Here is a 27,005-nt window from a genome sequence, read left to right on the forward strand (position 1 = left end):
GCTGCTGGCTGGCCATTGCTGGGCTCTTGGTCTGATTCAGAATGGCTTTTTTGTTCTTAATGTATAGTCTTGTCCTCACCTAAATGTTGTATCTCCTTCCTTTTTATAAATTTTGCCATGAGAGGTCCTGCACAGGAGCTGCATTCTTACAAACCTGTTGTAGTGGACTCAGAGACTAAGGACACACATGGATGGTGGTGGAAAAATTAGGAAAAAAAAATACTTCTCTTCCATTGCTCCCCTCAACTCAAGTCCTATACAAAAGTATGGCCTCTTATACACTTCCTCTGTAATGAAAAACTAGAAGAAACCCATGCTCTGAGAGGGAAGAGGGCTCAGAATATAACATCACTTTCATTAAATTTGGCTATTTAGCCAACCACTGAATTTTTAACAGCATATCATCTTCATACAAAGCAAGCATCACAATAGCCATAGACTGAACTAGGCTTCTTGAAATAAGGTGAAACAATCAAGCACCTTTGTGTAACCAGAATGTGTTTTCTATGGTTGTGATATGTAAAGCTCTGGGTTCTAAACTGCTAAGAGTGTCGGCCCTTCTCCAGTATTCCTGGGCTTGAACAGAGAGAGCAATACAAGAAATAGTTTTTCTTCTAATTTTTCCATCACCGATTGAAGAGTAAGCAGAAAAGGCAGGTTCATTGTAGGGGGAAAAGTATGAAATAATAGCAGAGACACTAGAAATGTGGCAGAGGAGAGAAATAAGGAGCCGTGGAGAACATGAATTACTGATTGATCACTTCAAAATTAAGTCATCTCCATACTGATTACAAAACCATCTTTAGACATCTTCTACAAGATTCTAGAAGTTTACTCTGGGAAAAAGAAAATAAGAAATTTACAGAAAGCCACATAGGGTGCAGGAAGCTGGATTCTACAGTCCTATAGTAAAGTACAAGACAAACGGAATACACGCAGCCCCAGAAATTAATCCAGCTACACAGTTTATAACAGCAAACTTGTCACACGAATGATCTCTCCTAGGTTTGGAGACACACACTGGTTTCTCCCCCTTTCAGCTATAGATTCCTTTAAGCTTCCATGCATTATTTGCCAGAAGCAATATGTCTATCAAATGAGAACGTATGCTTGTTTTCTATCTGTCAGTTGTGATCAACCTGACAATCTGTGTCTGCTGGCATTCTGGGCTATGTGCAAGGGCATTTTGCCCTAGTTTCTATGCAGAATGTAGAGCTTTTGCTCCACATAAAACACACGTGCTAAATGACAGTAGACCAAAAAAAAAAAGGATGTTGCAGCCCAAATTAAAAGTGCTTATTTGCTGCATGGTTGCCAAGTGATGGGCTATTCTTCTACCTACTGTGGTATCAGCAGTATGTACAATGGCAGATACCTGCAGAGCTGCAGTTGCGCAGCTGATGCCAGAGAATAGTCAATTAATGAGGTCACCACAGCAGCACTAGGATGCAAGCCAATATTCTCTACATTTCACAAAAACAGGGAAATGGAGTCCAGTGAGGCTAGCATCCTACTTTTATCACGGTTAAGAGATCAATTCACAGAACATCCTGAAGCCTGTTGTGCCTTCAGGTAAGAAACCAAATGGGCTACTGTCCCAAGGAACTAAGCAACTATGAAAATTATTACTCCTCCAAAAGGATCAGAGATGTGGCCTTAACATTCTGATTTCCAGACCAGATAGAAGACTCAGATTCTGAAATAAAAGGGTCAATGTCAATGAAAGGGTTAAGAAGCTGCAACACCCACATTTAGGGGTCCATATAACTTTTTGAAAGAATAGAAAATATTAGTAAGCCAATCCTGAAAAATTCCCATGCATCATGGCTCAGCTTTGCCAGCTAAGAGAGAATAAAAATAGTCTGCGTATGACTATGTGAAAACACACACACACACACACACACACACACACACACACACACACTCCCTCTCTCACCATGGAACTGGCACTGCGGTATGGATGGGGGGAAGGGCAGCCGGAAGGGAAGCTGCAGTAATCATGGCGACTCCTGCAGGCTGAGCTAAGCTAGGTAAACTGCACTGAAACAGTGTAATAGCAACCATTAGCCACTGCAATGCCAAAGAAAAAGCTAGAATTTTCCAGGCAGGCCAGGGATGCTACTTTACTCTGATTGGCTAAGAAAGACTACTCAACACACACAAACCCCATTTCTTTTTCTTCTTGAATTAGTGGCAACAGGAATCTTAACTGAAGCTATGTAACAAAATATTCTGCAGGATTTGGGCAAGGGCAAAGGAGCAAAGATAGTTTAACACCCAACCAGAAATGAACCTATAACAACAGTGCTCTTACAGAATTAGAATCATCTAAGATGTAAATGGTTTTTGTTAACAGATTATCCTTGACTAATGATCTTTCCAAAAAATACCCTCTTATTTACTGTCCAGTCAAGTGAATTTGGTTACCTAGGGCATGCCAGGTTTGCAACAACTTCACAGAAATGTAGACACTTCTGGCAATTTATACAATTAGGTTCAAATGATAATCTTGTGTTGGTATTTGTCTCATCTGCTGCTCTAAGGTTTTTAGATTTGCTAAAAACAAGTATGATTTGAGAAAACCTTTTGATTAACAAGAGAATAATATAGTGACAAACTGATTTTAAAAAGTATTACTACTATTGACTGTACTAAAAGATAATTACGCCTTTCAGGTTGCTCATTATGTTTATTATTTCCTTCAGGTTAGTTCATCTTGTTTATTAATGAAATATTTGAAAGACTTGGTACAACAATGTTGTATGCAATTCACTATCAGCTGCAAAAATTTATCCTTTCTAGGTTGTGGAGTCCTGATTCACTATCACTGAACAACTAGCTGCCGAAACTTGCTACCTGGCCTAAATGACTGAATTAAGAAGAGTGTATTAATGTGCAACAATTTGAAAAAAACTTTCATATGTTTAATGAATTCCCTTATAGCATGGGCATTAATTCCTACATTGCTTTTTCACTGCTTATTAGAAGTTTCACCACCACCTCCTCCTTTGGAAACCATCTGTTAAGTGTTTTTTGGTTATGCCTTGTTTTTGCTTATCCCTGCAATTTTACCAGTATGATGTTTTTATGTCTTTTGTGTATGTATACCACATTTTATAATAAATAAAACATATAGCTATTATAGTTCTAAAGATATAGGTTAACATTTTATCAATTATATTGGCATGTCAATCAGCAAAAAATGGCTGTTCTGCATGAATGCATGCAAATATGTGGGAACACACACAAATCTGCTAATCGGCGTTTCTACACATAGAAGCATTACAGACAATCACCCCTCAAAATCTCTTATAGGTGTACTATAAAACTCTAATCATAAAAAATACTTCTTTTGATCCAATTTTGATATTAGAAATTTGGGGCTAGGAAAATGACAAAAACTAGATTCTAGATGAAATTTAGAGTCTGGGTGAGAAAAGAAAATGTACTGCAGTATAACAACATTCCTAGGTTGAAGTTCTCTGAACCAAAACCATCACATCATTCAATAATGCCACTGTTACCCACAAAAGCATTTTTGTTACTGCCAGCCTGGCTTATTATCCCATTATGTATAGTTTAGATTTTCTTCTGGAAGAAATACAAGGAAATCACTGTCTGTTCTTCTGGATAATAGCATGTGCTTTGAAGATATTCTACCTTACAAAAGATATGTCTTAGTTTAAACACAAGATGTGTGGTACCTTTTAAAAACAGGAATACGGATTCTGAGCACTATTTTTATTTCTTATTGAATAAAATCTAGTTGGAAGTAATGGAACTTAATTCTAAATCCTTAAAGAAGCTCGTATTTCTAGATTCCTGCCATTTCCTAAGTTTCATTGTGCAAACACCCATTAGATCCTTGCAAAATATGACTGACTTCAGCCTGTTCAATACAGATGTATATTAATAATTTCATGTACAGAAATTTACAGAAAAGCAATGCAGAACTAAGTTAATACAGTAGTCATGAAGGAATGAATATTGCTTAATAACCACACTTGCATATTTATGGCTTAAACCTGACTACTAGCCAAATTAAATAATTTAAATGTGTGCCAAGTCTTATAAATATTTGCTGCCAATGCTACATGGCAGCAACCTTGCTTGACCCAGTCATTTCTACAAACAGCAGATGTTTCCATCCCTATCCACTATCAGAAACCAATAAATCTTTGGGAGAAAGCCCAGTACTATTTCTAAATCAAATGTACAGACATAAGGTAGGATCCAGAGTCCAGTGTAGGTTAATCATTCTTTAGTCCCATTCAAATCAAGAGATGTTACTGTAATAATAACTAAAAATGTTACATGGATTTCAATGGGGCTAAAGCATGACTTAGCCTAGTTCTACCCATACATTGGACTGTAGGTGGCGCAGTGGTTTAAACTGCTGTGCTGCTGGGCTGGTTGATTGAAAGGTCACTGGTTCGAATCTGCACAACGGGGTGAGTTCCCATTGCTCTGTCCCAGCTCCTGCCAACCTTGCAGTTCGAAAGCATGCAAATGCAAGTAGAGAAAAAGGTACCACTTCGGTGGGAAGGTAAACAGTGTTCCGTGCACTTCGGTGTTTAGTCATGCCGGCCACATGACCATGGAGACTGTCTGCAGACAAACGCTGGCTCCCTCGGCCAGGAAACGGAGATGAGCACCACCCCTTAGAGCAGGGGTCTCAAACTCAACTTACCTGGGTGAGGCTGGGCCGCATCAAGTGGTGGTGGTGGGCCGCTCATCCCGTGGCCGGCCCGGGCGCCGCCAGCGCTTTGAAGGCCGCAGGGCCCCTCCCCCGTGCCCCATCCGTCCCGGCAATTGGCCCACGGGCCGCGAGTTTGAGACCCCTGTCCTAGAGTCAGGCATGACTGGACATAATGTCAAGGGGAAACCTTTAACTTTACCCATACATTAGTAATCAAGGCATAACATGTAGAGCTATAACCTCTCTCTCACGCATTTTAGTTACATATACATGCACGTGGATCGGAGATTCAGAGTTAAGTTAAAGATGAATTTCTGTTCACAGTACATTTTTATTTATTTATATTTTACCGTGTTGAAATTCTTCATTTTGTTGTCTATGCACACGCATTTGATGTATTTATCATGGCCTTTGGCTAGTACAATAAACTTCAAACTACTTTACTGTATGGTGTTTCAGTTACCAATAAAATTTGGTGCCCGTTCCATTTAAGCTTTTGCATTCTTACTTTGCAGGACAGAGCTAAAAGAAAATCTCTGCAGCATTATACAAAATTTTGTCAGAATTTCAGTGTCCTGCATTAGACCTAGAATTTAAACTGCATTTGCTAAGAACTCAGTCACTGCAAATTTTACAACAGCTTCTAGCTGCTTTATATGATTTTTGATTCCAATTTGGCCATGAATACTGCAATTTTTTGCTAAAGCAAAAACCTGCATATTCTTTTTCCCAAACAGAAGCAATTTGCAGATCTGCAAAATGCACATACGTGGGTACATGTACACAGAATTTTACTGTGGGAGCTACTGGATATTTATGCAGATATACAAAAATAATTTGGATCTGCATTAATGTATACTGTGTTTTATCTTTTTGAATGGAAGTCAACAGGCAGTCAGAAAAGCAGGAATATCTATAGAAATAAAGTATTTTCACTATTCTAAACAGTGACTAGTTTGTAGCGAGATGGTCATGTTGAGGGAGGACCGGAACTAGTTAGTTTCAAAACTTCACACTTTCTGATTACTCCTGAAGGAGTCATTGATCGCTGAACCTCAGCACATGCCAAATATTTCAAGTAGAACAAATTCATTAACTTGTAAGCACTATTTAACTAACTGCAAGTCCATGACAGAAATCTACATCATTGTTAAATCAGCGTCTAGAGGCGCTGCCTGCATTTTGTATGTTAATACTTGCCATCTGCTCATGTTGCATTTTCACCACAGGAAATAAATTGGAATTGTAAGACACAGCCACTTCCAGTCTATGTAGAACTCTGGTGAGTTTGCATGTGCAGATAAAATTGAGCAAAGCAAAGCAGATAAGTTCACATCACTAGAAAAAAAATAAGTACACAACATTAGGCCAAAAAAAAAGCGGGAAAAGGATTAGTCTTTTTAGGTAGTGCTTGCTATGTAACAACTGCAGTGGGAAATCCTTTAGAGGGGGAGAGAGGGTGGGAGAACGCCTGTGCATATTTGATACTCCAGACAGCAAGAAATTTGCCTCAGGGAAAGATTCTGTGGAGAGGATGGAGGAGGGGCAGCACGCTGAGAGTAGAGCGAACACACCGTTGTGTGGCAGCCATGTGAGAGAGCAGCCAATGCTATGACTCCTACAGGCCACAATGGAGAACAGCACCTTCGCAGCAACCACCATTACATCACATGCAAAGCTGCCAGCAATCTGCAGAAAATGGCCATAATCCTCCTGAGCCAACAGCAGACATCACACGTATGTGCTTCTCTCTCTTTCGTCATGTGGCTGGAGATTCTTGCATATACGTTTCCATTCAGATTATCAGAAATAATACTTTTCTTAAGTGCAATGGCCCGGTGGAAATATACAAGGAAGGCCTGACGTTTTTGTAGGAAAATGGGTTACTACTGTGGAAAGTATCAGGTTGCTGAATCTTGAGTTACTCAGATCTAGCTAATTATACTCTTACTGCTCCTCTCAAAAAATGTTGGTTCCTTATTCCAAGGGAACAGTGTGTAAGGTCTTCCTTATCGCATTGCTATTATGCAGCTGATCTTATTAATAAGCCAGTAAGTAGGAAAGTACTCGCTGGGCGTTTAGTAGAACATACAGAGAAAATGTGGCCTCATCAACAAATTACCTGGGCAAATTTTTATATAATTCTTTTCTGAGTTTCAGAGCTAGTCTCTAAATTGTGAATTTAGTTACTCAGTAATCAAGGACCTAAGCTTGTGGTAAGGCACTCTGGTAAGGCAAATTTTGTGCTGGAATTTCCTTTAACACCATCAGTTCAAACAATTCTGCCACCTTCAACCTAGCACTGTCAATGGAAGCTGTTCTAGTAGCCGTGATCTCTGAACCACCAAGATTATTGAGTGGCAGGTTACCAGTCAATAAATTCTGAAGTCATCTGTGTTTCCCCCAGTGGGACAAATACCCAATTCAGGGAAGCAATTTCCAGCCAGAAAACAGTGCAAAGTGGTTAACAGCATCACCACCCAATCCTGTGATCCTGATGTAAATCTGGGGCACCAGCAGTTGTTTCTCAAAATTTTTAAGGAAACCGGAGAAGCAATTACACATCTTCCTTTCATCTGGTTTGGCCCCAGGTACAAAGCAGAGAGTTGGTAAGAGCACTCAAACCAGGACCACCATCGATCGATTTCTCCAGTTTAATTCCCCTTCATTTTCCTCTCTACAACCACCCCCCACTCACTCCCCTTCTGTCATATCAAAAGTCAGAAAAATTTTCTAGCCACATTTTAGTCTATCCAGAATTCTCCAATGTAGCATGATCCTGTAGAAGAGCAGCCCAGTCTCTTCTTCCAACACAAAAGAGGCTGAACTCGGAGAACAAAGAACACATGACATTTAATCAAACTTTTAAAAGCCTGAATATCTTAGATCCTATGTTCTGTGGCTTCAATATGCATAAGCCTCCAGATGCAGAGGCTTATGTGCGTCCTATGTCTGGTGCAAGACACAGTGGCAGTGGTCTTGTGCTGGCCATTTTCTCTAGTCATCTGTTCTCAGTAGTCCAGATTTAGTAACAGAGTGGAAAGAAAGGAAGCTGGGGCATTAACTGGAATCAGTCACAGGACCTCATAGCTGGTACCTCATAGCTGATTCTGGGAGGCAAAGAATCGTATAGCCTCCCAGATGACGTTGAAAGACCACAGGATTGTGCCCTTAATGGAGCCCCCCCACCTGAAAAAAGAAAGAAAATGAAAACAAAATGAAAAAGAGGAGGAGGTAGTGTTGGTCAGATGAATTTTCCCCTTAAAATGGCTACTTAGTGCAATCTGTATAATAACCCATGAGGAATTAAGTAATTCTGGCATCTCCTGCTTCAATAGTCTAATTCTAAATTTGAGATTAGTCATGCATGCATTCTAAAAAATTATTTGTTGGTACTGTAGACTTTTGAAAATCACTGCCAAAATAACTGATTTAACATAGGTAAGCTAATAAATTATTTTCACTGGTAGCTGAACTTGTGAAGGAGGAACACTATAATTAATCTAGTCAGTTTCTCCAATTATCCTATGCCTAAAGCAGATATCCTGCCTTTTCTTGAAACTGTCTTACATTCCTAGATCTTAAATATATTGGTCCTGAGCCCAGCACTAATTTGCTATGTTGTATGAAACTCGTAGCGGCACAACGGGCTCATCCATCAAATGCAATTGGACCCAGATAACTATCACAACACAGATATACTTCAGATGTGTGTAAATGGAAGCAAGTGCCAATAAAATCAAGAAGCCATACTTTAATTTAGTCCTCTAATCCAGTATTGGAGATTCAAATCAGCATGCTCATGTTGCAATCTACGGAACAAAATTTGAAAATCATTCTATGTGAAGCTGCATAAAGTACTGAAAGGTACCCCTTGAGATTTACCATAAGAAATCCAGTGTGTTTGCATATATTTTATCTTGGCACGAAATGTTCAAGAATGTTACAACAGCCACATTGCAGTCAAGGCCAGATTAAGAATGATGGGGGGGGGGGATGGTGGCAGAGTTTTGGGGCACAATTAATCTCAGATACGACAAAACTTTATTCAGCAATACAGTGTTGAGGTTTAGTTCAACATATCTGGTAGTGCTCCAAGAAGCAGCTTGAAACTAGTTAAAAGGAAGAACAAACTACCAGAAATCAGTTGTTTGCTGGTTCTGCTTTTCCCTGTCATCCTGGGCATTTCCTGGACTTAGCATTTGTGTTCAATTCCAAGTCTGTTCTATCTTGTTGCTGCATCAGTCTGTAATAATTTTTAAACTGCAGAACATTTTGCTTTATATTTAATGTAGTTTTCACAAAATAGATTTTTGTATGCATTTTCCTAAAATACAAATTTTACATCAATCATTGACCCTAAAATAGACATTTTAGTATGCATTGTAATTTAAAAAAAACAAAAAACAAAGGACTGCATCACAATATTCAAAGAAGTGTGAAAACCAAAGGATAATAATATTTTATCCATTGATTCAGGAGGTGTGAATCCAGATTAATTTTCTTAAAAACGGGAACCAAACTGAGTATTCCTAACATGGAATGGCATAGGGTTCTCATAACTTTAAAGTAATTTCCACCAAGCCTTCTCATTCTACTTTTCCCATTCTAATGTACCTGTTTTATTCCAAGTTAAATCATCTTGTTCTTCCCAGAGCATTATATAACATTACAGACGATCTAGCCAAAAGAATATGGAATTCATTAGCTGCAAGATCACTGTCAAAATTTAAATGGCACCAAAGGCTTACAAGTGACTGCAGTCTAGGGTTTTTTTCTCCTCTCAATCTGTTGAGAAAACCCTGCAGACAGATAGATTTAATATGGCAAATTCTTAAACAAGATTTGCTTTTATATCTATGTATGCCCCTGCTGTCTTCTGCTGCTCCACCCCTATACTTATATACACACACACACACTTTCAAAACTTGTCTCAAACTTTAAAAAAACCACGAGTTAGAGCACAACATTTCAAAAGCAGCAGAACTGTATTACAAGCAAGGTTTGGCATATTGGCGAAATATTGCTAAAATACCTTTTTCTTAAACAGTTAAGTATCCAAGCGCACGAATAATAAGTCCTAAGCTAAAGTGGCAGCAGCACTCAGCCTCAGAACTGAGGAAATAGCATAGCTGGGGCCTAACTGGAGGCACACATGAAGCTGGGGGAGGGTGAGACAGGAAGGCAGCAATCAGCTCCATAAGCTAGACCATGACGCAGGGCTGAAGTGAAATCCTAGCTAGAAACAAAGCTGTGCAGCCCAGACAAATTTGCTCCAATACACCCAGGAAGGGAGTATGTTACTCTTCTTAACTATTTGGCTATTTTCTGTACTCCGTGTCACACCAATCTCATTATTGATTTCTTTAGACAAAAGAAATTACTGAGAAATTTGTCTTTTGAAGATGAATGTAGGATGGAGGTTCCTAAAGTTTTTAGCATATTTACTGGTTTCATTACAGCTGCAAGCTTCCAACAAAAAAATAAAAATGCAAAGTAGCGGACAACAAAGGAGTGATCATTACAGGACAACCCACCTGGTGTCTCATTTGGCTTCAAATTCTGGATCCCAAAGTGGTCAGCATAGAAAGCAAGTAACTTTTTACTGTGATTTGAACATTCATGTATGTCACACTAGCAGATACGAATAAAAAATAAGAGACAAGTTATTCTGGGTAGAAGACATATAAGAGGGAATCCTGAAAATTATTTGTTATTGAAAGATCTATGAAACAATTAGTATCACTAGTATCATTGTTCTAATTTTTAATTAGGTTTAAGCCTTTCTTGAATACTGTTATTACTTACAGGTATAGGATCCTATACCAATGAGCTCCATGGAGTAACTGTCTTTTATATTTAGAAAGAAAGTCATGTTAAAACAGTTACATTTAACAAGTGGAAAACACCACAAAACTGTCCCACCATTTAATGATTCTTTTACTTTTTTAAAAAGTGTGGGGCAGTAAAACCTCAAATTTCTCACCACTCTTGCAAGTTCATTCAGGAGATATTTGAATACAAAATATAGGAAAAGTCATACTGGATCAGACCAACTGCACATCTGGAGCAGCATCTGATCTGACACGCTGGCCAGCCGATGCCTGTGAGAAGTGCATTAACAGGACATGAAGACTGTAGCCCCCTCCCACTTAGTTACCCAGCAACTAGTAATTCGGAGGCATATCAGCCCTGAGCCCGGAGGCACTACCTAGTCATCGTGACTTGATACTTGATAAACTTATCCTCTGTGACACGACTCTTTCAAAGCCATCGAACCATCTTGTGGCAGTGAATGCCATAGTTTAATGATAGGCTATGTCAAGACACAATTCTTGTTTGCTTCACTGGATGACTCCAAGTTCTAGATTTACAAAAAAAGAAAATGTTTCCCCTATACCTTTTCTCCACACCATGCATACTTTAAAATTAACTTTGAATTGACAGTAGCATCTCTTTCTTGAACTACAAAACAAACACTTGGGAGAGGAAAGGAAGAGAAGTGACCTCATATGGAGCTTGAAACAATTTGCAACCAAGTGAGGAAGCCAGAAAAACAGAACCAAGAAACAAATCTGAGAGTATAACCCTTTCAACCAGCAGATACATAACAAGATACCTGTAAGTAAAGGAAATGGCATGAAGGAAGAAAGCTGAATAGCAAAGAATATCCTTAATGACAATGTTAAGAAAATTAATACAAAGAAATTTACCTGAGGGCAAACAATCCCAAAATATGACTATCTTTGTTACGCTGTTGTAGTTAGTGTACAACAATCCAAGCTCCTTATGCATCAAGAACTCACTTAGACAGGTAAAAATAATCACGAGCCACCAACAGATTTAGCTATTCTACAGTGGCAACTGCTCTGATTCAGATCAAGGAAGTACTTTCTTCCTCTGGTACGTAAGCCTGTGCATGACTGGCACATATGCCATGCAGACACTTAGTCAATAGTGCTGCAGTAGACACAACCATGCTGCAGTTCCAACAGCAGCAGCTATGAAGGGACATAGGAAAAGACAGGAGAATCTGGCCTACTTTCTCTGGAATCAGTTACGTTTCCTTGTTTTTTCAGACACAGTTCATGTATTTCAATGCAGCACAGAGCAAGTGCAACAACGGATTCATAAGGCACTACCCTATGCCAAAAAAATGAACTAGTGTTGCACTCTAGCAAGTCAGTTGGAAGGCAGATTAAATACTAAGTTGATCCACTGCAGTGTTAGGTTGAAGTTATAATATTAACAAATATTATATTTACAATATTATTACTATTTTACTCTGAAAATCTGTAAGACTGACAATTGTCAAGAATGGCTATGCTCCTGACAACTGCTGTTCATATGTATTTAAATATTTACTTCAAACCTATTACTACGAAGAAAATGTATGTACTATTTGATACCATATTGCAGAGACCAACGGCTACCCCCATGAAAATACTGGAGGGAGTTATGCTTAAACAATGAAGATGGAGTAACTGGATAGTATTTATCTATCATGAAAGCAGCCTTACATAAGAGTATCCATCTAAACAAAAGTATGATAGAATTTTAGTTCAGAAAATCTTGAAATTCTTCTCCTTTCTCAGATCTGAAGATCTCAATTAAATAAAATTGAATTTCAAGTGCCAGTCAGTCTTTTACAACTGCACGGATTTGGCACAGGGAAGTTCTTAAACTTGATTTGCTTATTTTTTTTCTAAAAATGAAGAAACAAGATAACGAGGATGGCAGAAGTTGCTTTGGTTTCATATATAGGCTGTGTCAATGGAAAGAAAGAACAGATAGAGTACATTAGGGGTTTTGTGGCATGGCAGCAACTAGAGCATACTGCACAAAATAATGAAGTACTTCCTTGAAGTCTGGCTATGACACTCCTTTCTATTCATTTTGTGATGTATCATGTCATAGTATCCATTCGCAACCTCATTGACGCCTCATTGATGCAGCATTCATCTTCTCACTCACCATATAACCACTATCACGTCCTAAAATATTTACCCAGAAACTTTTGGAAGACATCAACAGTAAGAAAGGAGCTCCATGCCATGAATGTGTAAACCTTACTACCTATCTGCAAGCTCAGTTAAAGAGTCCTCAAAACCTCATGTTGTTTTTCCTAAATGGCATCACACCATTTTGGAGGGGGGAAAACCTGTAACACAAGTTTCTCTATTCTCTAAATAGGTTTGTGCATGTGGGACCTTTTAGACTTTGTCTATACTACTGTGCTTCACTCTGTCATCTTCTTTTCCTCTATTCCTTCACCTTCTTTTTCCTGCCAGGTGGTAATAACAAGTTTCACATTTTACATGTGAGAAAGGTATCATAAACAGTTTCCTGTACTTTGGAATTTCCAAATAAATAGGGTTGTATCTGATGTTAGGCCTTTCTAGAGTAAACCTACTGAAATAAATGGGACTTAAATTTAGACTAATGATACAACCCATGGCTTCCCCACCACACTCCTCAAACAGATCCAAGCCTCTTAGTTACTTTCTCTAACACTGGTTGGAGACTCAAGGGACAATTTTTGTGGTACAGAATGTACTACAAGCATTTACAATGATCTTTCAACGGGTTTCGCTACTTTCAGCACTTCGCATTTAGCACTATGGCAATGGAAAAATTCAGTAAGCCGGTTATAAAACTACTTTGGAAAGAAATACATTAGTGGTGTTTGGCCTATGCAATCGGGAAACTTCTGTGGGAGAGGGTGAGTACTATACACAATGTTTCTAGATTCAGAAATGTATAAACTTTCTAGATCCTCTTGCTTGTTCTGCAAAAAGCAGAGATGAAAGGAAAATCAAGCACATTCTAGCCAAAGAATTATACATAACCACAGATATTTAGATTGAAACTAAAAGTATTCCTGAACAAGGTGTGTCCTTTCTAAATAGCTGTAATTGACAACAACCATTTAAAGAGTTCTTCCCTTACGCACACTTCTGGTTTCTTTTCTCTACTTTACTTGGCACTGATGGACAGCATCAATTGCAGATTTTGAGGATGTTTAGACAAGTTGTAACACCTCTACACAAAATTGGCATGAAAAGTGAGATTACAAGATATTGCCTCACAGGCAACAGCATTGTTAGTCACAAAATTTTAATTAGTGTAATACATAAATGAATGAATGAATGAATGAATGAATGAATGATATGACTGTATTGAAAGAATTTCTGAAAAGCTATTTGTTCATTTATTATTAAACTATTTGTAATATTAAAATATTTCTAACCAAAATGTTTCACAGCTGGGTAATATCAAGAAAAACAATTTGACCTTATAGTGATCCCCAAAGTCAATATAAAACAGCAATTATGAAGTAAAGCAGTTTTGGTTACTAAGACCCCAAAAAAACTTTGGGAAGGAGGAGCAAAGAAACATAAAACCTAGGGAGGACGTACATGGGAGTATTTGGCAAAATGGGCTATGCTCTTTTTTGGGAGGAAGACCTCTTATATCTGAAAAAAATCGCCCAATCTATGGAATGCGCTCCCCAGAGAGGTCCGCCTGGCACCGTCGTTATTTGTTTTTTGGAGCCAGGCAAAGACCTTTTTATTCAAATGTTATTTTAATTGTTAATATTATTTATTCATTTTATTCTTTGGCCAGGGCGACTTAATTTATATTGTTAATTTAAATTATTCTATTTTGAAGTTTATTTATGGTGGTGAGCCGCCCCGAGGCTTCAGCGAATGGGGCAGCATAGAAGTCTCCTAAATAAATAAAATAAATAATAAATAAAAAAGTATGTATTTTTTCTATTAAAGGTATTTAGAACCAACTGTAGAGTTGGCTTCCCTTTCATGATCCTGAAGAAAAGTTTCTTTTGCAACTCTTATAAGTATTACTGGAAAAAGCTTGCCCTTGGGTTTAGTATGTTGCAAGTTCAACACTGTACTTTCATAGAATTATACCCTTATTAGCTATCACTTATTTCCATCAGTTAATTATTCTGCCATTAACATGAAGGTTAATATTAATCACATGGTCATCTATGAAATGCATTCTATAAATTACTTACAGAGGCCAGTTGAATATTGCAAGCTGAATGCATGAATTAAAACATAGCACCTCCTACACAACCAGGACAAGCTGGAATTGGCACCTTTGTCCTCCCCACCTTTTCTTCACTTCCTAGTAAAAGTCCATATATCAGGCATTGCCCTGCTCTGATTGAGGCAGCTGTATCATAGTATAGTCATGCTTAGCTTTTCCAGTGCTGGGTGGAAGGTGCTATACATGTGGCAAAGTTGGGCATGGATGAGTGCATATGTAATGTACACACAAGGAGGATATGAAGGAATTAGGTAAAGCTATGTTATAAATTTAGTTCCTTTTGCTTCAGCAATACATTTTACTCCTTGTTCCAAAATAAGTCAAACTTCCATTCTGTCATATTTTGACTGCCCAGGTCTCTGTTAATCATCTCTAGATTAGTTTAACCAGTATAGTAAAGTGAGTACCAGGCTGGGAATGAAGAGATCAGAATTCAAAGCCACCTTTAGTCAGGGAGTTCACAGAGTGTCCTTGGGCAGTCAAGGACCTTAGCCTAAACGACCACACAAAAGTGCTGTAAGGATAAACTATGAAGAGGAAACTTTTTACATTGTTTTAAGTTCCTCAGCGGAAGTACAGATAAAAAGGTAATCTGCTCCCAGTGCTGCATCTAACTGTATCTCCTCTTTCTCCTGAAGAGCAAGCACTTACATTGTCCATTTCAGGTGTACAAAGTCCTTAACTATTAAGAAAAATACAAGTGTTCAGAGCATGCCACGCATCATCTGAGTGATCCTTACAATATTACTGCAGGATAATATATATGCAAGAGTATATATGGACATCAAATGCATGTATAATGCATATAGTATATATGCACGTCTTCCCAAATACAACACTTCTCTAAAAAGAAAAACAGACTTCAATTACAATTTTGCAACACTTTGAGAACAGCATATTGGTACAACAGGTAGCACTGAACATATACTGGGGTTCGTCATACAGACTGCAGGCACTCTGCATGACAGGCATAATGCAGTGATAACTCTGAGCCAGTTCACACAAGAAAGTTCACTGCTTGTTGATCAAGTGATAACCTGCAGGTGTGAATAATCTTAATCACACAGATTAACACATCAATGGATGTCAAGTGAAAGAAAAGTTTCAAAGGATGCAATCAAATTGACTGTCTTCAAGTAGTGAATAATCAAGAGATGAAAGAAATTGACAGATGGGAAAGAAATATATAGTTGTGTCTGAATTGTCTGAACACCATTTTTACATAGGGCAACAACAACAAAAACAAGTCTGAGACTCTCCTGGTATTTATATCATGTGTGAAAGTTGTTAATGTGCAAAAATGCAAAACAGAGTATTGATTTTCTACTTGCATTACATCCCTCTGTCAGTAAAAGCCAATTCTAACAAACCATGTGAAAAGTCACCTGTATGTTGACGAGAGCCAATCTGCCTTTTTTCTGCATTATCAGTGTTAAGTGCAGCACCAACGATATGCTAAATTGTGTTCCCTGAGCAACATAACTACATCAACATCTTAATGTTCCTGCAGTAGCAGTCATATTACATAATCCTACATGTTGGCACTCTGGTAACTTAAATAAGGTTTTAGTAGACTCAGAAATATTTTGCTTGGCAGACAAAAATGTTTTAAACTTCAAGTGGAAAAAACTTGCAAATTTTATCTTTCTGAAAAGTTTTCAAAATAATGTGTAAGAATACTTCACAGTGCTTTCTTAAAGTAGCAGAGAGTGTAACAGAACAATAAGTAACAGGTGTAAAGCCAGACCACATTCGCCTACAGACAGCACTTGACTACGTATCACCCGGGCACCAAGATGACCTGACAGCTCTCCATACTCTCAAAAGTGTTTGATACTTCAACTGGTCTGACTGCTGTGAACATGTTACTCTAATACTTCAAAAAGTGCTGGTCTTGGGCTTTAAAATGCTAAACAGACTGAACTTCACTATTAAAAGACCACCTTCTCCCATATTGAACTTTTCTGACAGGTAAGATAAACTTCTTTGAGTGCACTGGGTATAAGGCAGATTCTGAAATAAGGTAGGATTCCAACATAAAGCCGATAGCTACTATAGATACTGCCTCTCCTGTGATGCATCCCTAGAATCATCTCATGACTTTGCTACTATTCTTTGCAAGCCAGTAGTCTGTTGTGTTTTTCAGTGCTTTTATTAGTCTTCTATTTTTATCTACCACTCTGCTTATCTGATGGATTTATTGATTGTTGTTGATTTCTTAATTGTATTTTATGCTTTATCTGTTTAGTAAGCAGCTTTGAGGGATCTCTTTAGATGAAAAATGGGATATCAATGCCTTAATAAAATAATCAATAGTCTCTTGGATTCCCTCCTTAATGCCTATAATAGATCCTTACTCTTGAAAAGAGATTTATTTGGTGATTAGGGAAGAGGATGGGATTCAATATAGGGTGTATACAAAAGATCACTTGATGTGGAGAAGTTAATTCCCTATGCAGTTTCGACATCCTTTTGTATTCAAAATGGAGACAGTATCCCAAGACCCTATTTCAGGAATAAAGGTAAGCCTGCATTCAATGTTACGAGAAAAATAATAGCTATTTTTTCTATATTTCACATGCAGGCAGGTAGGAAATTGCACATTTACACTGTGAGCAGCCTTAGTGATTATCAGCACATGGGGATCAAAATGCACCCCTGTGACTTACAAAGTAGTATTCTGCCAATCCCCCAAAGCAGCCCTCATTCAGTGAAAGAAACAATATAGTTTTAAGTGCAGTCACATACCACAATAATGCATTAGTACTAGCTTGCCGGACGGCCCCACCTCCACCCGTGCTGCCCGGAGCCCGCGTCGTCCAGACGTCGCCGCTGCTCCGCCGCCCGCTGCTGCCCGCTGCTGCCACTGCCCCGCCGCAGAGGCCAGGACCACCGGCCCAGGACCCTGCTCCAGCCTGCATCCCCTGGCGTGTGTGAGAGACACGCCGGGACGGGGTGGGGCACAGGGAGGGGCCCTGCGGGCCACAAAGCGCCAGCGGTGACTGGGGCCGGTGGCCTTGGGCCAGCGGCCAAAGGGCGACGGCCTAAGGGCGACGGCCTAAGGGCGATCGCCGTTTGGGACCTGTTCGGGGGCCAAGCAGGGGGCTGGGCTGGCCAGGCCAGGGGCTTTGGCCGTGGTTTGGTTTTATCTGTGGGCTAGCGGTGGATTACGGAAGGATGTTTTTAATGGTTTTAATTGTTGGTTTTAGATTGCTTTTAATTGGAGTATCTTGTGCTTTACTATGATGTCGCCAGGGGAGCTTGGGGCGCCACCATCGGGGTGGTAATGGGCAATGGACGTTATGGCGTTGGGGGGTCTAACAGGTCAGCATAGAAGAAGGAGGGACAGATGGTTAACACCTGTCCCTCTTTCTGGTTATTCCCCCAGCTGGCGGGTTCCAGGTAGACTTGTCAACTGCCCTCCGGGCCTGTCGGTGCTGCTGCTTAATGCCAGGTTGGTCCAAAATGAGGCAACACTCATCCATGATTTGATCATGGATGAGAGGGCCAACTTGGCTTGCATCACAGAGACCTGGGTGGGTGATTGGGGGATGTTTCCCTCTCACAATTGTGCCCGCCCGGCTAACTGGTCCAGCACCAACCAGGCCTGGAGGGAGGGGAGGGGGGGTCACTCTGGTTTATTGAGCTTCTATTTCCCTTATGGGGCTTCCTGTCCTCTCGAGGCAGGGGCTGGAGTGTCTCCACTTGGTGTTCGGCGACCGAAACAGATTGGGGATTCTGTTGGTGTACCGTGCACCCTTCTGCCCAACAGACTCCCTGCCTGAGCTGACGGAGATCGTCTCGGACCTGGTGTTGAAGACTCCCAGGATGTTGGTCCTGGGGGACTTCAATCTCCACGCCGAGACGGTTCTAACCGGGGCGGCTCAGGACTTCATGGCCTCCATGGCGGCCACTGGGCTGTCTCAACACATCATTGGCCCAACCCATGAATGTGGACACACTCTGGACCTGGTTTTCTCGACGGGGCAGGAAAAGGGTGATCTGAGGGTGAGGAATTTAAGTTTGACGCCCTTGTCATGGTCAGATCACTTCCTCATAAGGTTTGAGCTCGAGAGCAGCCTTTCCCTCTGTAAGGGTGCGGACCCGATTGTATTGGTCTGTCCCTGGAGCCGGATGGATCCTGATGGATTCCTGGAAGCTCTGGGGGATTTTCTGGTTGACAAGGCTGTGATCCTGTCGATGCCCTGGTTGAACTGTGGAATGAGGAGATGACCAGGGCTATTGACACAATCGTTCCCAAGCATCCTCTCCCACCTGGCAGAGCCCGTTCATCTCCTTGGTATACACCTGAATTACGGGCGATGAAGCAGGTTTGGAGACATCTAGAGTGTAGGTGGAGGAGATCACAGGGTGATTCTGACCAAACACACTTAAAAGCCCACTATCGGGCCTATGCTGTGGCAGTGAGGATGGCGAAGAGGAAATTCTTCTCCGTTTCCATTGCCTCCTCACAATGCCGTCCGGCAGAGCTCTTTCGCGTGGTGCAGGGACTGGTACATTCGGGTCCAAATAAAGATCTTATGCCACCCTCGAAGGCCCGCTGTGATGACTTTGCCAAGCATTTCAGGGAGAAAATCGCTCAGATTCGCCACGAGCGTGACTCTACTACTGAATCAGATTCTACTGGGGAGATGCCATCAATGCTGTCGAGTCCACAATTAATGGATGAATTTCAGTTGTTGTGGCCTGATGATGTGGACAAGGTGCTTGGACAAGTACGCCCTACCACTTGCTTACTAGACCCATGCCCAGCTTGGCTACTCAAGATAGCCAAGGACGGGATTGGGACCTGGATCCTGGAGGTTGTCAATGCCTCTCTAAAGGACGGCCGGGTACCTGCCCCTTTAAAGGAGGCGGTAGTCCGGCCAGTCCTAAAGAAGGCATCCCTGGATCCAGAGGTGGCCGTCAATTATAGACCGGTGGCCAACATCCTGTTCCTGGGCAAGGTGCTAGAGCAGGTGGTGGTGGGACAACTCCAAGCACTCTTGGATGAAACTGATTATCTGGACCCATTTCAGTCCTGCTTCAGACCCGGGTATGGTACTGCATCTGCCTTGGTCACCCTGTAGGATGACCTGTGCAGGAGAGAGACAGGGGGAGTGTGTCCCTGTTAGTTCTCCTGGACCTCTCAGTGGCTTTCGATACCATCGACCATGGTATCCTTCTGAATAGGCTAGTGCGATTGGGAGTTGGAGGCACCGTGTGCCAGTGGTTCCGCTCCTATCTCAATGGCCGATTTCAGAAGGTGGTGCTGGGGGAATATGGCTCTGTGCAGTGGCTGTGCTGAACCGGTGCCTGGCCAGGGTAATGGGCTGGATGAGGGCCAATAAACTGAAGCTCAATCCAGACAAGACGGAGGTCCTGTTGGTGGGTGGCTCGGGCCTCGGGATGGGGGACTTGGGCCTTGTCCTAAATGGGGTTGCACTCCGTCTGAGAGACAGGGCTCGCAGCTTAGGAGTGCTCCTTGACCCTGAGCTGTCTCTAGAAGCTCAGGTGATGGCGGTGGCAAGGAGCGCCTTCAGCTTTGGCTGATCCATCAGCTGCGTCCCTTCCTGGAGAATGACTGCCTGGCAACAGTGACACACGCGTTGGTGACTTCCCAATTAGATTTCTGTAATGCACTCTACGTGGGGCTACCCTTGAAGATGGTCCGGATACTTCAGTTGGTGCAGAATAGAGCTGCCAGGTTGCTGACGGGGACTGGGCGTTGTTCTCATATAACCCCAGTTCTCCGTCAGCTCCACTGACTCCCGACTGAAGTCCAGGCCCAATTCAAGGTGTTGGTTATCACCTATAAAGCCCTAAATGGCTTGGGACCTGGATATCTAAAGAAACGCTTGCGTCCAAACATGCCCTCCCGCCCCTTGAGATCACCATCAGATGCCCTTCTCCGGGAACCCTCAGTGAATGATATTAGGAGGGTGAGTACCTGGAAGAGGGCTTTCTCCGCGGTGGCGCCCCATCTATGGAATGCGCTCCCCAGAGAGGTCCGCCTGGCGCCGTCGTTATTTGTGTTTCGGCGCCAGGCTAAGACCTTTTTATTAAAAACTTATTTTAATTGTTAAATTATTTGTCTGTATAGGATTTTAAATTTTTAGCAGAGATGCACCGGGGGTTTTTAAATAATTTTTTATTGTTATATTGTTGTTATTTATGTATTTTGTTTCTGTTGTGAGCCGCCCCAAGGCTTCGTTGCGATGGGGGTGGCATAAAAATGTCTTAAATAAATACTAAAAAGCAATGCTAGATGAATTCAGTGACAAAAGGGAGAGCATTTTCAACACACCTTTCCTCAGGTATTAAAGATATTTCACACTTACTTTTTAAAATGAAGGTATAGTTATTGACCCAAGCAGTTTCCAGTGAGTTCAGGGAAAGATGGCATAAGCCTTCTCAGCTTGAAGCACTTGTTCTTCTGGGGAAGAAACATACTGTCCGGCCATTTTCACAAATGCCTAGAAATGTTGGAAAAGAAAAAGCTGTTGAGACAGAGTCTTAGTTCAGTACCTTAACTTTAAGAAAGTCATTCCTGGGTTACTACTTTCTCCAGCATCCACAGTGCTTTTTATGAGCAATAATCACAACAAATAAATGCATGACACATGCAAAGTAGACTAGAACTGACCTGATCACACCGCACAGCTTCTAATTCTTGCCAGTCCAAAGAGAAGAAAGGAAGAAGCCATGGCTAGCAGTTAAAATGACTGCTCTACCTCTACCCCAAAATGCATTACACCAAGTTAAATGAAAAGTTTTACACTGAGAATACAAGCTGGCACTGCAACATGGCCTAGTCATTAAGGCATCTTTAGCATTACCACCAAAAATTCTGAAGCCATTTTTTGAATTTTCAGAATTGCAATAAATTGTTTGAAAGTAACTTTTGGTGAATTTTGGCAGCAGATCGATGCCACATCTTTCCAATCAGTCTTTCAGATAGCATCAAGCTGCTTTTTCTAGACTGGAAAGTATTCAAATACTTTAATATGCAAATAGGTTAAAGAAATTCCTTCTGCCAAGAAAATCTGCAGATAAGTTTCATGAATTTTCACATATGTAAATTTTGCTGACCTCCATTAACATGAACTATTTTGTATGGCTTCATACAGCAAGTGAGTCTGTAACTTAAGAATTCTGTAGACCTAATGCCACAAACACTTTTAAGTCACTGGAAGCAGTATTAAACAATGTCATACATGCCTTGTCCCAGAGGCAAACTTGCTCCCAGCTATCACAAACATTTACCTTCTTAAACTGAGAATATCATTCCAGTGATTCACACAAAGTTACCTCACATAGACATCCTGCATTCACAATACACAAGCTGTGTGTAAAAGGGAAAAAATGTCCTTTTCATCTATGTACTCCCTCAGTAGCCACTCTAGGGGAGGGAGCCCTAATTTTTATCCCCACTCACCCCCTAGGAGAGAAGGCGCTGGTCTTGCTCCAATTCAAGGTGCTGCCACCTTCCCATCCACTAGGAACTATACCTATCTGGAATGGAAGACAGATCTGGAATGGAAGACAACCCAGAGAGGTCCGCCTGGCGCCGTCGTTATTTGTTTTTCGGCGCCAGGCGAAGACCTTTTTATTTAAGCAGTATTTTAAATGTTAATATTATTGAATTTTATTTGGCCAGGGCGGCTTGTTTTATAGTGTATGTTTTATATTATATATTTGTATTTTATTGTATATATTTTAAAATGTTATTTTAATTTTTTGTTGTAAGCCGCCCCGAGGCTTCAGCGAATGGGGCAGCATAAAAATGTTTTAATAAATAAATAAATAATAAAATATAGAGACTTCCTTGAGGGAGCTAGGAACAGAGGCCCTCCTGAAAGGGAGGTGCATGAGGTCTTGTGCAGATGCACCTTGGGACCATGGCCCAAAAAAGCCAAGGTGAGGGAAGGGAAGACATCCATCATTATCTCCTCCCTAGCTGGGTTCCTGGTCTGTGAGGTCTCAGTTCCACCAGCACTCCTCCTCTTCAGATCCCAAGGAGAATGCACTTTCTGAAGACCACAGTGACAAAGGGCAGTCCCAAGGACATTTCTTCATTTTGGAGGCTTTCTCAAGGATGATTTCTAGCTCCGATAGCATCTTGGCACTCCTAAACCACACGAGGCTGTGCAAAGAGGGCAGGAGTTACAGCAGCCATCCCAACAATGCCTCCTTCTCATCCCCCAGTTTCCTTGCTTCTCATCCTGGAGGAAATCCTGAACAAAGACCAGGAAAAGTTGCCCAGTCCTAGATCTTCTCATCACTACTGCAACAACTTCTACTGTCTTCAGTATAACATGAAGCAGAAACTGGGCTGTTCCAAGGGTAGATGACCCAGCATCCAACTTTAGTTCGAGAGCCTTTCTGAATGCCATGTGTAATGAGTTGCAATCTGAGCAAGAAGACAGATGTCCTGACTTGGACCTGCACAGATGCTTGGAGGCTACAGCCACCTCCATGAGAGCTTCCACAACTTCTACCAAAGTGATGTGAGCAATCTTCATGAAAGTCAGTGCTTTCTTTCCAAATAGGATGCTGAACAAAGCAACCCAGGACTTCACCTGAAGTGGCCTCAACAGCAGTATTCCTAGCAAATGCCACCCTAGATGCCTTCCAACTGGGGGCAGGTCTGCACCTTCTAGCATGGTCACAGGAAAGAACATCTAGCTTTGTAATTGGAGAGTGGGTGCTATATTCAAATCCAACCTGGCAGGCATCCTCTTTGTTGGAAAATTCATTTGGCCAGATGTTCAGCAAGGTCCCAGTAGAAAGCAAGGACAGGAGGAAAGCTATACCAAGCACCTTCAAACGGAATCTTAGCTGCCTCAGGCAAAACCAACATCATTTTGTCTTTTCATCCCCCTCCATCTCCAGGAAATGGCAAAAATGGCAGCAGGGTCTCAAACACAGGATCCCCCTGTCAGGGGAGGAAGACTTGCTCAGTATGGTCTGCCACCTCCAGCAGGAGTGAGACTTCATACCTTCTCAAATATCTGGAGGTAGCCCTTCTCCTACCATAGGTGCCTAGAAGCAATTGAAGATGGATACTCCCTAGAATTCAGGAAGATTCCCTTGGACAGTTTCTTCAAGACTGATAAGCTCAGAGACCCCTCCAAGTGCCTGAAAACTCTCATAGCCATTCACCTTTTGCTTCAGATCTGGGCCACGAAGAAGGTTCCATAGAAGGAATGGGAGAAGGGTGTCTTCTCATTCTTCTTCCCTGTACCTTAACAGGATGGTGCGGTCTAGCCTTTCATGGACTCAAAAAAGTAAATTGTGACCTCAGGAATCAGAAATTCAGAATTGAGACCCTCAGGACCATATATGAATCTCTCATGGAAGGAGACTTTCCAATTGCAGTTGACTTGGCAGAAGCATACCTACACAACCTCATCTGCCCTGCCCAGCACAGATTGTTCCCCTTCAGCTATGACTGGGCGCAGTACCAGTTCAGGGCTCTCCTGTTTGGCTTGGCCACTGTTCTGCAGGTCTTCACCAAGGTTTTACTGGCACTAGTGGCTCTCTTCCAAGTCAGGGGAGTTCAGTGCCATCCCTATCTGGGTAACATTCTGATCCTCTCCCCTATGCAGACTAGTCTAGAACATCGGATCACTCTCTCAGGCCTACAGGACTTGGGATTTCTGATCAAGAAGAAGAAGAGCTTGCTTTCCCCAACTCAGTCCTTCTACTGAAGGGTGACCCTGGACAATCTCAAGAACATAATGACCCCCCTCTCCAGTGAGGCAGAATAGCATGAGTCACCTGGCTTCCTTCATCTGCTACAAAGCAATGGCACAGCTCAGAGTTCTGGTGAAGCTCATGGACAGGATAGTCTCTTGCCATGGGAACTTGTGCCAGGACACTCTAAGAGAAGGCTACAAAGCTGTTCTGCTGGGCTTAGAAGCATCTCAAATTCATTAGAGCCAAGTATCAGAGGCAAGTCTTAAACATTCAAGCTGAATGACTCAGCAGGAATTCCCTGGACCTGGGGGAGTGGTCCCTGCATCTAGAGGTCTTTGAAGCACTGACACGACAGGTAGGGCTCCTCTGCATCATACTCGTTGCCTCTCCACAAAAGGCAAAGCTTCTCAGGCTAGACACCCATTACCAAATAAGGGAAACACAATTCACAGATTCTTGACCAGCAAGGGGCTTCTGGGTCTCCTCTGTGCCCTTTTGCCTGTAACCCGCTTTCCTAACATGCTCAGAAGAGTAAGAGATCAATGTGCCCAAGTGATTCTCATCACCCCAAACTGGCCAAAAAGACTGTGGTATGTTGACTCAGTGGACCTTTTTGTCCCCAATCTGGTTGTTCTTCTGACCCTCTAGGATCATTTCAATCAGGGACATACATGCTACCAAGATGCAAGCTTCCTAAAGTTACTGCCTGGAGGTTGAATAGGGGCCCCTAATCAAGTGGAACTAATGTACCTAGACAGTCTCAACTTTCCTAGCTTCCAGGATAAATTCCACCACTAGACCATACCTGACAGGCATTCCTGGCATGGGTTCAAATCTCAGGCAGAAATCCTATAGCTCCAGGTGTCCCAGACATTCTGGAACTGTGCCTGTCAGCTGGTCTGTGGCCCAATACCCTCAGAAATCAAGTTGCAGCTCTAGGCTCCAGTTTGGCAAACTCCCCTTTGGGCACCCATCCACACGTCAGAAGAATCCTGAGGGGGGCCTCCTTAATTAGTCTACTCCCAGGCCATAGTTTTTCATCAAGTCAAAATACAGTGCTTACAGTCCTCACCAAGGCTCCCTTCAAACCCCTAGGGGCTTCCACTCTCAAGGTGTTGACCTGCAAAACCAACTCCCTAGTTATCTCAGCCAGAAGGATTTCAGAACTATGGACCCTATCTTCTCACAGGGACATGTGTGTCTTCCATAAATACAAAGCAGTTCTCCACCCTGGCCCTTTCATTATCCCCAAAGTCAATTCAGCCTTCCACAATTCCTAGGAGGTGACAATTCTGTCCTGCTCACAACCATCATTCCCTCAGAAATGAAAGTAGCACACCCTGGACTCTAGGCACACAGTGAAGTTTTATTTAGACAGGACAAGACCTCATACACAGCATAGCTCTCCAAATGTAAAACCGTTTTCCCTAGTGAGAGGAAATGGGTATCCATAGGCTCTCTGGCTGGAAGGCTGTGCAAACATTTTCAGAACAGATGTCAAATGCACATCTTTAGACAAGCATTGCATGATGCAAGTAACAAACCTCTAATTAATCCACTTTGATATAGATGTTGTTCATTTCTATCAGCTTGGCTTTAATTTGCGTAAATGCCTTATCCAAGAGCTGGAATGTATCTCTTCTAATCTGCATTGACAAGGGAGAAATTCTATATTAGCAAACACAGCTAATAAATACCAGAACAACTTTCAACCATTTTAGATATGCATATATTTTTGTTTTATTTGTTATGACAGTATAATAGCCTTTCCCTTAGAAACCTAGATTTCTCAATGGTTTCCCATCCAGAAACAGATCAGTCCACAGCTACCAATCCTCAACATTCCTACACTATTAGGTACTTCCTTATTGATCATTAGATCCAACTAAATAAACTGTAAAAATACCTTATATACTTTAGCTTTTGGACACATGCAAGCACAATAACACACACATCCTCACACTGTGCATCCACATGTGGCTTTCCATATACCTTCATGTCTAAAGTGAACCTTAGGCTCTCTACAGCTGAGAATTTCAGAACTTCCCAATACAGAATCTGCATAATTCTAAAAGACCATGTTCTTTACACCAACAGAAAGTGAGCCAGAGAAAGATATCATATACATTTTGTATTCCTTTAACCCAGGTAGCTGGCTCTGTTGCACAAATATTTACAAAAAACTGCCTTGTGGTATATTATTTATTTATTTAAACCATTTTTATGCTGCCCCATTTGCAAAAAGCCTCGGGGCAGCTTACAACAATAATATATAAACATAAATAAACAGTTTATACAATTAAAGTTAAAACACCGGAAACATCTCGGCATGTACATAAAAACCCCATAAATACAATTCATAAATTAACAATTAAAATAACTTTTAAATAAAAAGGTCTTGGCCTGGCGCTGAAAAACAAATAATGACAGCGCCAGGTGGACCTCTCTGGGGAGCGCATTCCATAGGTGGGGCACCACCACAGAGAAGGCCCTCCTCCGGGTACTCACCCTCCTAATATCTTTCACAGAG

General features: G+C 41.5%; 1 protein-coding gene across 1 annotated transcript in view; it reads right to left on the minus strand.

Moving 5' to 3' along the window:
- Positions 1 to 27,005, minus strand: part of BCAS4 (breast carcinoma amplified sequence 4) — a 63,252-nt gene that overhangs the window by 6,126 nt on the left and 30,121 nt on the right. Inside the window, 2 exon segments of the mRNA XM_044455169.1 lie at positions 21,115 to 21,249; positions 26,020 to 26,121. Of these exon segments, the coding sequence (XP_044311104.1) occupies positions 21,115 to 21,249; positions 26,020 to 26,121 (237 nt within the window).

This window comes from Varanus komodoensis, unplaced genomic scaffold (genome assembly GCF_004798865.1).
Source record: "Varanus komodoensis strain SLA01 unplaced genomic scaffold, ASM479886v1 scaffold8, whole genome shotgun sequence".
Classification (NCBI taxonomy): Eukaryota; Metazoa; Chordata; class Lepidosauria; order Squamata; family Varanidae; genus Varanus; species Varanus komodoensis.